Source organism: Abramis brama (genome assembly GCF_963993115.1).
Source record: "Abramis brama genome assembly, chromosome: 17".
NCBI lineage: Eukaryota > Metazoa > Chordata > Actinopteri > Cypriniformes > Leuciscidae > Abramis > Abramis brama.
In genome coordinates this window covers 10,536,538-10,551,659 of record NC_139979.1, presented here as the reverse complement: position 1 = coordinate 10,551,659, position 15,122 = coordinate 10,536,538, and the positions used below count along the sequence as shown (strand labels likewise).

General features: G+C 35.8%; 1 protein-coding gene across 1 annotated transcript; it reads left to right on the top strand.

The window, feature by feature from the left end:
• The first annotated feature begins 381 nt into the window (after positions 1-381).
• Positions 382-12,741, top strand: cdc42se1 (CDC42 small effector 1). The gene is made up of 5 exons (XM_084087958.1): positions 382-519; positions 2,015-2,345; positions 7,315-7,419; positions 11,931-12,010; positions 12,098-12,741. Exons 2-4 carry the CDS (start codon positions 2,292-2,294, stop codon positions 11,997-11,999), a joined length of 228 nt encoding a protein of 75 aa, XP_083944084.1. The 5' UTR covers positions 382-519; positions 2,015-2,291; the 3' UTR covers positions 12,000-12,010; positions 12,098-12,741.
• The last annotated feature ends 2,381 nt before the right edge of the window (positions 12,742-15,122 follow it).

Below are 15,122 nucleotides of genomic sequence, written 5' to 3'. Positions count from 1 at the left end.
AATTATATATTTCATAAAATAGTTGAGAATCATTTTTATACAAAGTTTGGTTTAAAAAAAATCCTGAAACCTAAAAATTGATTGGTGAATGAAAGAACATTCACCTTTTTATATTTTAAACGAGTCCTGGTGTCCACTACACAGTGGTAGTCCACTACACTAAACTTACACAGCATAATGACATATGAAAAAAAAAAAAAAAAAAAAAAAAAAATATATATATATATATATATATATATATATATATATATATATTAATGTTTCTTTTTCATTTGTTTCTTATGCTCTAACAATGTAATGACATGAAGAAAAAAAATACTAAATTCAACAACTTTTGTCTTCTGGGTCTATATAGTAGCCCATTGGTGGCGCTGATGGTCTCCGTTTTGAAGTATTTCCTCATATTAATGGGGGAAACTTCAACCACACCTCAGTGATCTGGGAAACACAGAGTCATTTGGTCATTTCCACCCTCGGCTCTCCACACAAGAGGCGCTTCACTGGGACTCTCTTTTACATGTAAGGAAGTAAGCATATTTCTTTATATTTTATATCGTATGAGGAAAAATAACTTTTCCCAATACTCTGTTGAACTTTTTTAATTCATTTGAGCCGCTACCATGGCCCGGTGTCGAGCTGGATTGTTGTGCCAAACTTTCAGTAACAGTTCGGTTTGAATAAGAACAGCGCTGGTGTGCTCGAGTAAGAAAGACGAGAAAGATAATTTAGTCAAATTAACTTTAGTCGGATTACTCTCTGACAACTTAATCATCGAGGTGCTGCGAGTTAAAACTTGTCGGGGAAAAAAACCTTTTTTAAACGTTTAGACACTGCGTTAGTGTTTGTCTTAACTTCCACCGGGCTGTTTGTTTTTTCTGCTTGCGGCTGAGTGGTTTGTGACGTTTGTAAACCGTTGTTCCTCGTTTACTGAACTCATTCTAGGTGTGTTTAGTAGCTGTCTGTTTAACAGGTTTTTGCTCATTGTTACACCGATTTTTCCGTGTATTTCGCTTAGTTGTAACGGTTTTGCACTTTAAAGTGTCAGTGCACAAGAAAGCGGTTGTGTGTCTTTAAAAAAAAAAAAATAGTGAACTGCCTTCCTAGACAGCATAAAGGGCCCTATCTATCTAGACAGCACAGCTCAACGTTTAAGACGGTTACAAAGTTTGGATTTATACTATTGTTTGTTTATTAACTAATTCATTAATTTATTATAAACTACCATGGTACTACTGCCATGTGTTTTTTTGTTTGTTTTTTTGTTTTTGTTTTTTTAACATCCACCATACCATGCTATTTTTTTAAATGAATTGGAGTACCATGAAATATTCAGTACAATTGTAGCAAAGTAGGCCTACCATGGTATTACCAAATTATATGTTTGGAAATGTCATGATATTACTGCATGATGGGTGGTACTGCCATACTACTTCATTTTATTTTATGCAAATAGTAGGACCATTCAGATTTTTTAAAGGTTATTTGGATTACTAACACTGCCCGGCCAAAAAAAATGCTTATGAGTCTTTTATTGGTCATTATTGCATTGTGATTAATCAGTGATTACTGATTATTATGTTTCTAGCATGTTAAATATGTTTGGCAACAGTTCTTCTAACCCTAATTGATGGATAGCTTTTCATTTCTTAAAAAGGAAGGAGCATGAAGAATCATTTTCACACATGAATTGGTACCTGTGACTCCAGACCTTAAATTCATTGAAAGTCTTTGGGATGTGCTGGAGTAGACTTTACAGAGTGCTGGACTCTTGCATTGTCAATACAAGGTCTTGATACACCTCTTGATTGAAATAACATCACAATATTTATTTCCGTCAAGAGGTTCATACATTTTTGGTCAAGATCTTGTATTTGTTTTACTGGTTTTATGTGCTTCATTTGTAATCGGTCTTTTTTTATGTGGTATGCTAAATTTATGGTGTGCTTGTATGATGGATCATGTCTACTTCATTAAAATCGTTTCTTTTTTCTTTTTTTTTTCTTTCATTAAACAGATTTGTTTGCAACATCACTGCCTGGCATAAACACCACAGTCCTACAGAATCAACTGGAAATTAGGGCCCCAGAATAACTGAGGGAATTAAGGGGTCTTATATATACTTAAAGCACAGACATCAACAAGGATTCTGTCGGTGATCAGGACAGAGGTTTTTGGGCGTGTCACGGCTTATATCGCTGAGTTTTGAGGATTAGATTCTCTCTCTATCTCGTCTCTAAACGGCCTGCAGGGTGGCGAGAGAGAGGGGGGAATCCAACCGGTGCGCGCCGGAGATGAGTGCGTTCTGGCATAAGATCGGCTGCTGTGTGGTAGCCAAACCTACTCCGGTAAGTGCCTCATTTGGAGAGATTTATAGTTTTTTTTCCCCAGACTTTCATCATAAACCATTTTAATGCAATAAAACCTAGTTTTCAAGAATCTGCATGAGTCACAGGTATTGATACCAGGCTCCTCTTGAGATCAACATCTGGACTAATTTCGTCAATTTGGCCTTCCCCGTGGCTCATGCAATTTTTGTTCACTAATCACGCGAAGAATGACTCATGCTGGTCTAGGACAGAAAAGAAACCTTTCAGCTGATGTGAATGTGACCCAGATAGTCTCAGGAGTTTGTCAGGAGTGCAAATGTGTTTTGGAGAGTGAAGCCAGACGTGAAACCTAGATGGACAAAGAATGCTCTGTCATTGGACGGGTGGATGTGTAGAGGTAGCTTCATGGATCCGAACCACTTCGCATGTGAAGGAAGTCTGATAAATGTGCCCATACATGCATATTTATTATTAGGATTTATGACCAAGAGTTTGGGGTCAGTAAGAGTTTTTAAAGAAATAATACTTTTATTTAGCAATTATGTATTAATTTGATCAAAAGTGACTTTAAAGACATTTACAAATGTTAAAAATGTTTATAATAAATGCTGTTCTTTTGAACTTTTTGTTCATTAAAAATGTAAAAGAAAAATGGATCACAGGTTTCCACAAAAATATTAAAGGGTTAGTTCACCCAAAAATTAAAATTATGTCATTAATGAATCGCCCTCATGTCGTTCCAAGCCCGTAAGACCTCCGTTCATCTTCGGAACACAGCTTAAGATTGAGCCACTGTAGTCACTCGGACTACTTTGATGATGTCTGTATTACCTTTTCTGGACATGGACAGTATACCGTACATACATTTTCAATGGAGGGACAGAAAGCTCTCGGACTAAATCTAAAATTAGCTTAAACTGTGTTCCGAAGATGAACGGAGGTCTTACGGGCTTGGAACGACTGGGTGAACTAACTTTTGGGTGAACTAACCCTTTAAGCAACACAACTGGTTTAAAAATGTATTAAGAAATGTTTCTTGAAGCAAATCAGCATATTAGAATGATTTCTGAAGGATCATGTGACACTGAAGACTGTAATGATAGTAATAATGCTGAAAATTCAGCTTTGCGATAACATAAATTAAGTACAAAACAGCTATTTTAAATTGTAGTAATATTTCACAACATTCCTTTTTTTAACTCTGTTTTTCTGTTTGATTAAATGAATGCTGCCATGGTGAGCTTACCGACCCCAAAATCTTGAACGGTAGTGTATGATGCATCCAATGTATTTTTTTGTTAAATTCGTCATGTGTTCTTAAGTTCACCCAAAAATTTAACTTGTTGTCATTCTCTCACCCTAAGTTTAACATAATGTTGATGCTGCTATTTTTCATACAGTGACCACCATCTGTCAGATTCCAAAATGAACAAAAAGCACCATAAAAGTATTGCATGACTCGCATACTATATTCCAAGTCTTCTAAAGCCATATAGTTTGATGTTACTTTTTATCTAAAAAATGTATTTTCCACTTTAGCTCTAAAATCTCATTTGTGCTTGTGCATATTCAAATGTGGTGGCTCAAAAGATGTGTTGTACCAGGTGTGACCTCAAACGTTATTGATCATGACCTCAAACGTTATTGCTGTGAACAATGACTATATTATCAGTCTGTTCCTCACACAAAATAATCATATGGCTTTAAAAGACTTTGAAAATAGAGCATGAGTTATGCAATATGGATCTCTTTTATGGCGCTTTTATGACAGTCCCTGGCTGTCTACTTTCATTTCATTGGAAAAAGAGAAAGTTTGGACATTCTGCTAAACTTCTCCTTTTGTGTTGCTTGAACAAAACAAAGTAAAGAGTTTGGGAAAAGTGAGTAAATGATGACAGTAATTACATTTTTGGCTGGACTATCCCTTTAACATTCCTGGAAGTAAAAGAATTCCTGTTTTTCTAGTATTCCTGTATTTCTAGAATAGCTATGCATTTGACAAATTATTTGGCTCCATTCAATCTTTGTTAGTCAGTTTGTTTTATCTGGATTGGGGTTCTGAGCCAATGATGAGTGACCCAGGTTTACCATGGTCTCCTGTAACAATGACAGGGGGTTCTGAAGGGAAGCTGGCTCCTCCGAGCTGGGAGTGCTCATTCTTTTCCTCCCTCCTTCCTCTTTTTATTTTTAGGTTCTTGTTTGTTCTATTGTTGGGTGGGGGGGTGGGGTTGGACATCAGTGGGCATCTGTAATACAGACCAGTTCTACTTCCCAGTGCAAGAGCAATTTTCTTAAACTGATTTGGATAAAATGATTACTTTAAGTGTCTCCTTACAACAGATAAGGACATGTGCTATGGGCCATTGGCTATACAGGTTATGAAAGTAAACACCTTTGAAGGATGTCTGGAGTTACACAAGAGTTTTGCATTTATGGAGTTATAACTTTAGGCTGGATGGTTCGTTCTTTCTTAAAACTAATAATTGTATTCTTTCTTATTAAATAATAATTAACAGCAATATGCCTAGTCTAATTAGCACTTTGAGGTAAAAAAATTAATAAAAGGGATCTAGTTTAAAAATAACAATAATAATGCATTTGTTATTATTTATTATTGTAATTGTTGTACATAAACTAAAAGGAAATATCTATAATCATGTTTTATTCATAAGTACCTTCAAGTGCTCGTTGAATTTGTCATATTGACTAATTATTTTAAAGGGGTCATGACATGGATTTTTTTTTTTTTATGTTTCTTGAGGTTCACTTATGTTAATAGTTTTTTTTTTGCACAAAAGCAAACAAACAAATATGTGGATTGTTTTTAACCCTCATTCTGACACTGTCTGAAATGATCTGTTTTTAAGGGGCGACTCCTTTAAGATTTGTCAGTAAACTGCCACTGTTATGATTGGCTAACATCATTGCATAGGAAACAGTCTCAACATCCACTCCATTTGCTAATGCACGTGTGTAAGTGAAGTCAATAGTGAAGCGTAAGTGTTTTGAAAACACCCATAAAAAAGCCTTATGAAATCATTTACTTGCAGATTGCGTTGCAGCTGCTGTCAGATCCAATACATTTGGCTTCTTCATCTTTCAACTAGAGTTAATTTTGTCAGCTTTTTTTATTTATTTAGTCTTAGTCCTGTGTCAAATGTAGTTTTTAGAGGGTTGTACAGCAGTCTGTAATTTTTATTTATTTTTATTTTATTTTTTTTGGACAAAGAGATTTTGGTAAAGTTTTTTTATCTACATTTTAGTCTGGTCTTCTTTCGTCAACGATATTGCATGTTGCACCTTATTGTCATCATCATTGTCTCGTCATGGGGAAAAAAGCTTTTCGACAAACATTTTTCTTGATAGTTTTCATTAACAAAATGAACTCCACTTTCAACAAAAGTTTATTTGCGAGCTCTCCATTACACTCCCCAGTTTACAAAACAAAATGCTCTGAACAAACATATAATTATCTGATGTGATCTGGGACAGCATTAATATAAACCATCCATTTGTTCCTGATGCTGGGATCCTTCTTAAGTCTGTACAGAGATGCAAAATGAGCTGTTTAAACGGGACACGTCAAAGTGAACGTTCTTCACTCTTCTGTTGTCGACAGACTCAAGTGTGTGAATATGTCTGAAACTGAACGTGCATCTGTGTACTATATCCATTGTAGACAGCGTCAGTGATTATAATGGGTTCTATTTGATTTTGATGTGACGCAAAGCTCACTTCAGATGTAGCCAAATGTCAGCCATTAAGCAACTCAATGCCAGTGGGCGGGGCATATGATGCGATTATAACTATTCGTCGAAGTCTGGAGGCAGTCAATTGCAAATGTATTTTCCCTTGTAATGTCACAGATCCTGCAGTATCATTACGAGTCGTTTTTGGAGCCTGATTAAATAAATGCTTTGTTTATAATGAGGAGGACGTTTTAAGCTATGGAACTTGCAGGATGTATAATGTACAAAGATCTCTCATATGTCAGAAGATCAAGGCCATTTTGATTTCTCATGTCATGACCCTTTCTTTAATTACTATTTAGAAATAAATATTTATATTATAAAATAATATTAATAATTACCATTAAAAATAAATATTTATAGCCCTATTTTAGTCAAAATTGTACTTCAAAGTATTTATTACATTTGTCATAGTAAGGATTGTTTAATTAGAATATTACTGTTATTTAGAAAGCACTATTTATGTAATGATAAAAATAATGTTAATGCATTATTATTACTATTATTATTATTATTATTAACATGCATTGCAAATGTATAAATATGTAATCAAAAGCGACTCACTTCTGTGAGTTAGGATGGTTCATACCAATTGTGAATTGTACCAGAGTTTACATGAACCATACACTGACCACCTTTTCAAACAGACTCTGGTGCGGCTTACTTGTACACTTTTTACATCAGTCAAATGAACTGAACACTGACATCAAATGATCTCTGGCCTGTTTCAAAACTATAGTGTGAGTTTTCAGATGAGTCTAGAAGATATATTTGATACTTGACAATATAAATCCAGTGTCATGTGTTGTTAAACGCACTTTCTTCACTGTGGCCAGACAAGTAATGGCATGTATGCCAACACCCCTACTATGGCACATGATCTCATCAAATAATTATTCCGGTTGTTGATACAAGGTTTTGTTTTTAGGTTTACTTATATAATCTCTCTGTAACTTTACCACATGGGCGAGATCTGGGAAACAAAGCAAAGAGAAACTGTTGAGTAAATGGTATAACGTTTGGGGATTTTTAGGATCTTCCGGATGTATCCAGGAATAGATTCCATAGGGAAAATTTAGTGTAATATCATCCAGGCACTGGTGTGGTCACATGACGGGCTTCATTGAGATCACTCACTACACTTATATTTTGAACACCTGTGGCTTAAGTTGTCTGCCAATCATGTGCTTTGTATCTTTCTGCTGGACTTTCTTTAATATAAGCCTTTATGTTCACAGAAGAAGAAACGGAGGAGAATTGACCGTAGCATGATCGGAGAGCCCACAAATTTCGTTCATCTGACACACATAGGCTCTGGTGAAATGGCAGATGGCATGCAGCCGGTAAGACATGTTTTATTGTGTTGGTACAGTGGGACTCACTCATTTGAATGTTTATGACATGGCTATAACACATTTACAATGACAGAATGAATGCTTCTGCATGGATTATTTACTAAACCTCTGGGTCATACCGGGATGTCACAGGCAAATGGGGTTGCTGGAGATTTTTGTACAAATACACCCGCCACCCACTGTCAAACCTTTTGAAAATCCCTGTGGTTTTTCTTTTGCCCTCTTTCCCTGCCAGTTGTCTGAGCATGTCATGTTTAACTCCTTGACATGGATGTTGGACGTTTCCCAATAAAGTGGTCCTCCTGTGCTGCCAAGACTTTCAGTTTTTCTTTAATAAAATTTTTTTACAAATTTTTTTATATACATGTATATTAGTGTTAGTTTTTATTATCATTATCATCTATTATTATTATTATTATTATTATTATTATGTAAAGACATCATAAATATTAAGACATCTAAAAAGCATGGGATCAATAATTTATTTTATGTTTGTAAAAAAACATGACAAAAATATTTTTATTATAATGCAAAGACATCATAAATGTTAATACTTTAAATGTAATGCGATTAGAACCACTACTCTTTCTGTTTAGTTTTTTTTAGGTTGTCTATTATTATTATTATTATTATTATTATTATTATTATTATTATTATTTTAAATGTAAAGGCATCATAAATTTAATGAGCTAGGGGGTAATATATTTGTATTTAGTTTAAGTTTGTAAATATAAATAAATAAATAAAATGATTATTCTGTCTAATAAATCTAATTGACAAAGCATGTGTGGCTGAAAAAAGTAGACATGGTGCTTGTGTAAGATGTGAACCGGAAGTGGGACTCGTGTGAGATCTTAGCTTGTGTTCATTGGGCTGTTGTGTTGTCAAATCAGAAAGTGATGAGTTACCTAATCCTGCAGTTCACAGAGGGACTGAATGTGAATACCTGGGCAGAATCAAGCAGACTGCAACTTGCTCAGAGGAATGTTGGCGGGCGGCCCGTCGGAGCCAGAAAAGAGCTCTTTAAACGAGGAAATGTTCGTCAAGGTCTTTGCAGTGGTCATTGATTGATTTTTAAGTGGTGATCTTTAGCTTCATGCGTGGTTTGCAAAATGTACAGCTCTTAGTTTACTCCACACCTCTTAAGAAATGAGCAGTTTATTCAATGGCAGCTTTAATAGTTTTATCAAAGCAAAGACTGGACCTGTTAACAATACTGTGCTGATAGCTGAATCTTTCAGTGATAAGCGGTATTAGTTGATATCAGCCTTTCATAGTCCATGTGATGCACCGAGTGTTGAACAGGTGATTGACTCGCTGGGTTTTCCCCTTGTGTCTCTGTTCTTTTGTGTTGTGCTGGGAACTTGTGTATAGAATGACCCAGTGAAATGGACTTCCTCCTCGTTCTGCTGTAAGATTCAGTGTTCCTGAGACACATGATGTAACAATGGGTGTGACGCTGTGAAGAGCTCTGTGTGTGAAACAGGCTTGTTGTTGCATGAAGGATGTAGGTTTCTTTTTCAACTCCGCCTTTAGAAGTGTGAACTTCTTTTAGTTTATGCAGCATTTATTGTGCAACAGTATGCCTTATAAACAAAAGCTTCATTTAAAAAGACGGCACAGGGTCATTAGAATAATAATAATAATCATCATCTTTGTTATTAAATATCTTTTTTTCAGATATTAGTGTTTAATGTAGCTGTTTGTGAATGTAAAAAGTCTGCAAAGTTTTAAAGATCAAAGTGCACGACAAATAGGGGTGTGACGGTTAGTATATAACCGTGAGACCGACGGTTATAGTTGAACACCGTCATTACAACTCTATAACCGCCAAAACCGTGTTATTAAAATATTTTTTACAAACATTTTTTATCATAGAGAATGTTTAAATACTAATTAAAAACAATTGTTAACAGTCTGTGTTATTAATGGTCTACGTCGTTTCCAACTGTATTTGATTCTTTGCCAAGTACCCCCTGACCGACCGACCGCCAATCATTTGAGATAGAAATAAAAGCTATGATATAGTGATGTGCCATCATTATGAGATTTATTAAACAAATGAAAAACATTTGCAATAATAAACATTAGCAATGAACATTTGCAATCGGGAGACATGGTTTTTAGCACTTAATGAAGTTTTGTTTTGTAAATCGTCAGACATGATTTTTACCACTTCATTAAGTTTTGCTTTGTAGAAAACCTTTCTTTAAAGCGAATTTCGTTTTGTACAAATTGTATCTTAATTTTAATAAATGTTTCATCAACCAATTGCATGTATTTAATAAATAAAAAGGAGACAAATATAGGAGACAATATAATAACCGTGACATTGAGGCGACGGCGCGCCGCGTTCACTTGCATTGCATTGTGAAGTAGAGCGCATCTCATCGTAAATGAATGAAACTCAGCGTATGCCTATGGCTCATACATTAGCATTAAATATCTTTGCTGCATCCTTTCTAGAACAGACAAGGGCTTTCTTGCGGCTCGCATCAGCAGAGCATTGCATCGTCCATAGACCGCAACACGGATGGCGGGCGGGTGCGGCTTTGAAATCTGGTTAAAAAATGTTGGTGCGGATGATGAGTTATGTGATGCGGTTGCGGAAGAACTAATACCCCATCCGCGTATCTCTATTGATAACAACATTGAACACTACACAAATATTAATTTTATTCAAACTAAGTTGTCCTATAACAGACGAACGTCGCAACCCCCCCCCCCCCGACGGTTATGTTACGAACCGTCACATTTGACTCACGTCATAACCGTCATCACCAATTCTGAAACCGGCACACCCCTAACGACAAATAAAGTTATTGTCTCCTAAAAGAAAGAATCGCTTCTGAACTGCTGAAACAAGTCGTCAACTTTCCTTTACATGCCTACGTAATGATGTAACAAGTTTGCATAAAGCCAGCCAATGGTCTTCATTGGGTCCTCGTGAACAACATCATCTTTGACAGACTCAATGTGTATCGTATTTTCCGGACTATAAGTCGCACTTTTTTTCATAGTTTGGCTGGTCCTGCGACTTATATTCAGGTGCGACTTGTATATCAAAATTAATTCAGACTGAGATGAACAAAGATAAAACATTACCGTCTACAGCCGCGAGAGGGCGCTCTAGTTGGCGGAGTTATTCAGAAGCGACACCATATGAAGAAAATTCAATGGATTCAGTGATGTGGAATGAGATCGCGGGAGCTTGGTGAACTTGTTTACTGGTAACTTGCTTGTTGGACTCCCTGGCTTATGTTAATTTAGCCTATTCAGCCTCCCAGGTATATGTTCTTTATGCTATTGTGTAGCTGAATAACTGTTAATGTGTTGCGTTAACATACCGGACACCTACTCAGCCTGTTGTTCTGTGTGCTACTGTGTAGTTGAATAACTTGCCTTTCCAGATTAAATGTATGTTCTTGGTCTTGGATTTTGTGAAATAAATTTCTAAATAAATGCGACTTATACTCCAGTGTGACTTATATATGTTTTTTTTCTCTTCATGACGCATTTTTTGACTGATGCGACTTATACTCCGGAGCGACTTATAGTCCGGAAAATACGGTAGTTGTTGCTGAAGCATTGAAGAGTTTGGTTTGTGAAGGATGAAGACTTGCACTGGAATTGATACTAGAAACCGAGCACTGAGGAAGCCTCTGGAGCTGAAATTCAGATATGGGCGCTTTGGGCGTTTCATTTATGACACACGCTGTAAGCAGTAGACCAATCACAACAGACTGGGCCGTCTGACCAATCAGAGCAGAGTAGGCTCTTGGAAAGGCAGGGTTTAGAAAGACTGAATCTTCGAACGAAATGTTTTTAGACTTTTTGAGAAATGAGGTGATGTGTACACACATAGGCTCATTATGAAAAAAAACTTTTTTTTTGACATTGGATGCATATTATATCAGACCTCCAAAAAAAAATTAGGAACCTTTAAAACAGCATAATATGGCACTTTAATGTTGGGATCCTTTGGAAGGACTCTTTTATTTGACACAGAATAAGGTTTTGCATTCTGAAATTTACTCTTATTTTCCTAGTACGTCAGACTCTTTTACCTGTTACCTGAGTGTTAAAAATATTCTGTTGAACTGTCATTTTTATGATACTGCTAGAAAACGCTTTTATTCAGAAACATTTTTACATGGAATATTTCCGAATGTTTCACCAGAATGTATTTTAGATTTTCTATCTTAAGTCAAGTTGAAATGTTTTATGTTTTAATATTTCAAATTTTATGGACTGTGATATTGACCTTGTTTGCCATGTATATTGCCTCAATGCTAACATGGCATTAAAAAATAAACCTCAAAACATCATGAGGAATCAAATGGTGCTTTATGACTACTTTAAGACTTTCAATGAAAAATTACTTTACTACTAAAAGAATAGTTGTGTTTATTAAAGTGAACTTCTGTTTGTGGACTTTTCGTTAATAATTATGCATGTTTTCCATGCCGATAACCTAATTGTGTCACTTCCTCTTGCAGTCTGGCCCGATGCAGCAACAAATGAGATCCAAAGTTCCTCACGCTAATGGACGAAACAGCTTGTTATAGCCTTTTGACCTGTGAGTATGAACGCGCACACCTTCCTCTTCCTCTCCATACTCTCGCGTTCACTCAATTTTAACCATGGACCCTAATCTGTTCCCCAGGGTTTTTTTTTTTTGTTTTTTGTTTTTGTTTTTACCCCAAGCTCCTTAAAGTGTCCTCAGCAGAACCTGTCCAGCTAGCTGCACTGAACCAATAAAGAGGAGATACAGAGTGGATTTTGATCACAAAAACAACAGCCTCAGATTGCTGCAGCTACAAACATGGACTCTGCAGGTTTTTTATGTTTTGGATCCTCTGGAATGTTTCACAGGAGACATTTGTTATTAAATTTGGACCGGATTGAATGAGAGCGCCTGACAAAGAGTGTGAATGTGTGACGTGTGCATTTGAGACACTGGCTGTGCTTGCAGTGGAAGAGGAAAGGCTCTTATCGCTTTGACACAGGAGACTATTTGACTGCCTTCCCAAAGTTAGAACTGGCATGTTTGTCATAGTCTGTCATTGATAAGAATGTGCTTTTGTTTTGTAATGGGAATATATGTGCACCTATACCTTTACAGTGTCTCCAGCTGCTTGTCATTAACAGATGCACAAATTGTTGCTGATTAGTGTATGATTAAAAAAAGCCCTTCTGGTATGTGTATAGTAGATGGATATGTAATGAAAATAAGGATTTTTTTTCCTGCAAGTCTGGTATTGCATTTACAAAAGCCAATATGACTGGGTTGTTCCAACCTAACCTTTCTTTTTTGCTGTGGAATTTTTTTTGTTATAAATCTTCATGCACGACAACATCAACACCTAATGACATCATGACTGTTGAGAAAAAAGGCCTGTATGACCTATATTTCCAAGTTTTCTGAAGTTATACATTTGCTTCATGAGATGAACGGACCAAATCATTATTCGCTGATAATAGTCACTTCAAGTGAGCTGTTAAAGGGATAGTTCACCCAAAAAACAATTTGTCATAATTTACTCACCCTCAAGTTGCACCAAACCTGTATGAGTTTCTTTCTTTTGTTGAAGACAAAATATATTTTAAAAAATATAGGTAACCAAACAGTTGATGGACCCCATTGACTTTTTTTTTTCACATACTATGGAAGTCAATGGTGCCCATCAACTGTTTGGTTACCTATATTCTTCAAAATATCTTCTTTTGTCATACAGGTTTGGAGCAACTTAAGGGTGAGTAAATGATAGAATTACATTTTTTGGGTAAACTTTTCCTTTTTACCTGATAATTACTGTTTTCAGAGTCAATAATTTGAGATCATATGGCTTCAGATGACTTGGAATATAAAGCGAGTATTACATTGGGTTTGTGCACCATATTTGTTTTTGGAGGGAAAAAACATGAAAATTCACCACTGTAAAAAAACAAAACAGCAGCAGCATTTGAGTTTGGATTGATGGGAGTGCGAGTAAATATATATATATATATATATATATATATATATATTTTTTTTTTAGGTGAATTATTCCTGATCCCTGTGTATTAGTAAAAGGCTATTACCTGATTATCTGAGTTGAGACTTTGAATGGCAGATACGTTCAGGCTTCCTGCCAATAGAGAGCCACTGCCCTTTGTTATTTAAACATCACATGTAGTCTCACTTTCACACAACAAGCTCCACCTCGCACAAGCTTGAACACACCCTCTCTGTTTCCAGTACTCACACGGCACCTGAATAAATCACTGATTTACACACACACACTTTGAATACTTTCTCGACTTTGTTTTGAATACCGCTCAGTGTAGCACAATGTTGGGCTGAAATGTTAAACGAGATGTTTTTGCTTGTAATTGTGATGTTGTATTTTAAATGCATTGCTTTGCAAGATCCCAGACTGTAATTTACTTTTAGTGTTTGCTGCAATTTGTTTGGAAACTGTGCGTAGCGAAAGCTTTCAGAATGTGCATGCTGCTTTAGAAATCCGATGTTTTGCTGTAATTTTAGTGTGGAGATGCCTGGGCGCTCTAGAAATGCATTTCATTCTTATAAAGTGTAGAGAAACATGCAGAGTTTTGCATCTCAGCCAAAGACCTCAACAGCTCCCTTAACTTAATTATGCATGTTGCTTGCAGGCCTTTTTGCTTTTTGGTTTTGTTTGTATCGTGTGACTGTTTGAAAGCCATGGTGTTTGTGCAAAGCACTCATTATGCCTTTATTGTCCCTTGATACTTTTCCTTTTGTTGTTCCTTCCTCTTTTATTTTATTTTTTAGAAATATCTTTTAGTTTATTAGTCCAGCTGATTGATTGTGATCAAATGGGAGCAGAAATAGTGTTCTGTTTATATGGTATGGTGTCAATGCATCCTTTTGTTGTGCTTTGATATGTAACAATACAGTTGTACAAAGAGCGTTCTGTTGGGTTTTTTTTTTTTTTTTTTTTTTGACACACATAATAATAATAATCCTACTGTCTAAAGGGTATTTTAAAAATAATCTTTGGATAGCTTGAGAGAGGCGGATTAACATTTAAGGAACTGATTTTTATTTTTTACTTATGTAAATAATTGTATAATTTTACTTTGATCTTTGCTTTCTGTCTGCTTGACTTTAATAGAAAATCCAATTTTACATTGTCACATTTGTTCATTTGCAGCCATACTCTGCTCAGATACTTTATCACAAGTTGTATCTGTTCTATTAAACCGTACACTTTAAACATGTCCATGGCTGCAAAAAGGTACACATGCTCGCTTGCAGTTAAACGCTCATAACTAATGCAATAAAAATGGATTCTAACAGGATTTTCTTAATACTACACCGGGTTGTTCCTTGACATTGGTGTTTTCAGCCTTAAATTTATGGGCGAAGAAATCAAAGCTGATCCCTAAAGCGTGTTTTAACATCTACTGTAACTTTCATTAGCAAAGCAGCCTGTGTGAAAGATTGCGCAAAACGCCTACAAAAATCAAACAATGGACCTTTGGCACAAAGAACGGACCACATTGCATTTTAATTTCCCTTTTCTAACAATGGCTTGAAAAACTGTAAAATAGGCTGTCATGGACTGATTGGTGCTGACGTTTTATTGATGAGATATTTCCCTTGGTAAACATGCCTCATTCAATGCATTGTCCCATTTTCACCATTATATTGAATTGATAGTATA

Bases quoted from the DNA above. Each gene is read 5' to 3' on its own strand.
- cdc42se1 (XM_084087958.1), top strand. From the start codon at position 2,292: ATGAGTGCGTTCTGGCATAAGATCGGCTGCTGTGTGGTAGCCAAACCT. The intron at 2,346-7,314 runs GTAAGTGCCTCA...TTATGTTCACAG, and splicing joins TGGTAGCCAAACCTACTCCG to AAGAAGAAACGGAGGAGAAT. The intron at 7,420-11,930 runs GTAAGACATGTT...TTCCTCTTGCAG, and splicing joins TGGCAGATGGCATGCAGCCG to TCTGGCCCGATGCAGCAACA.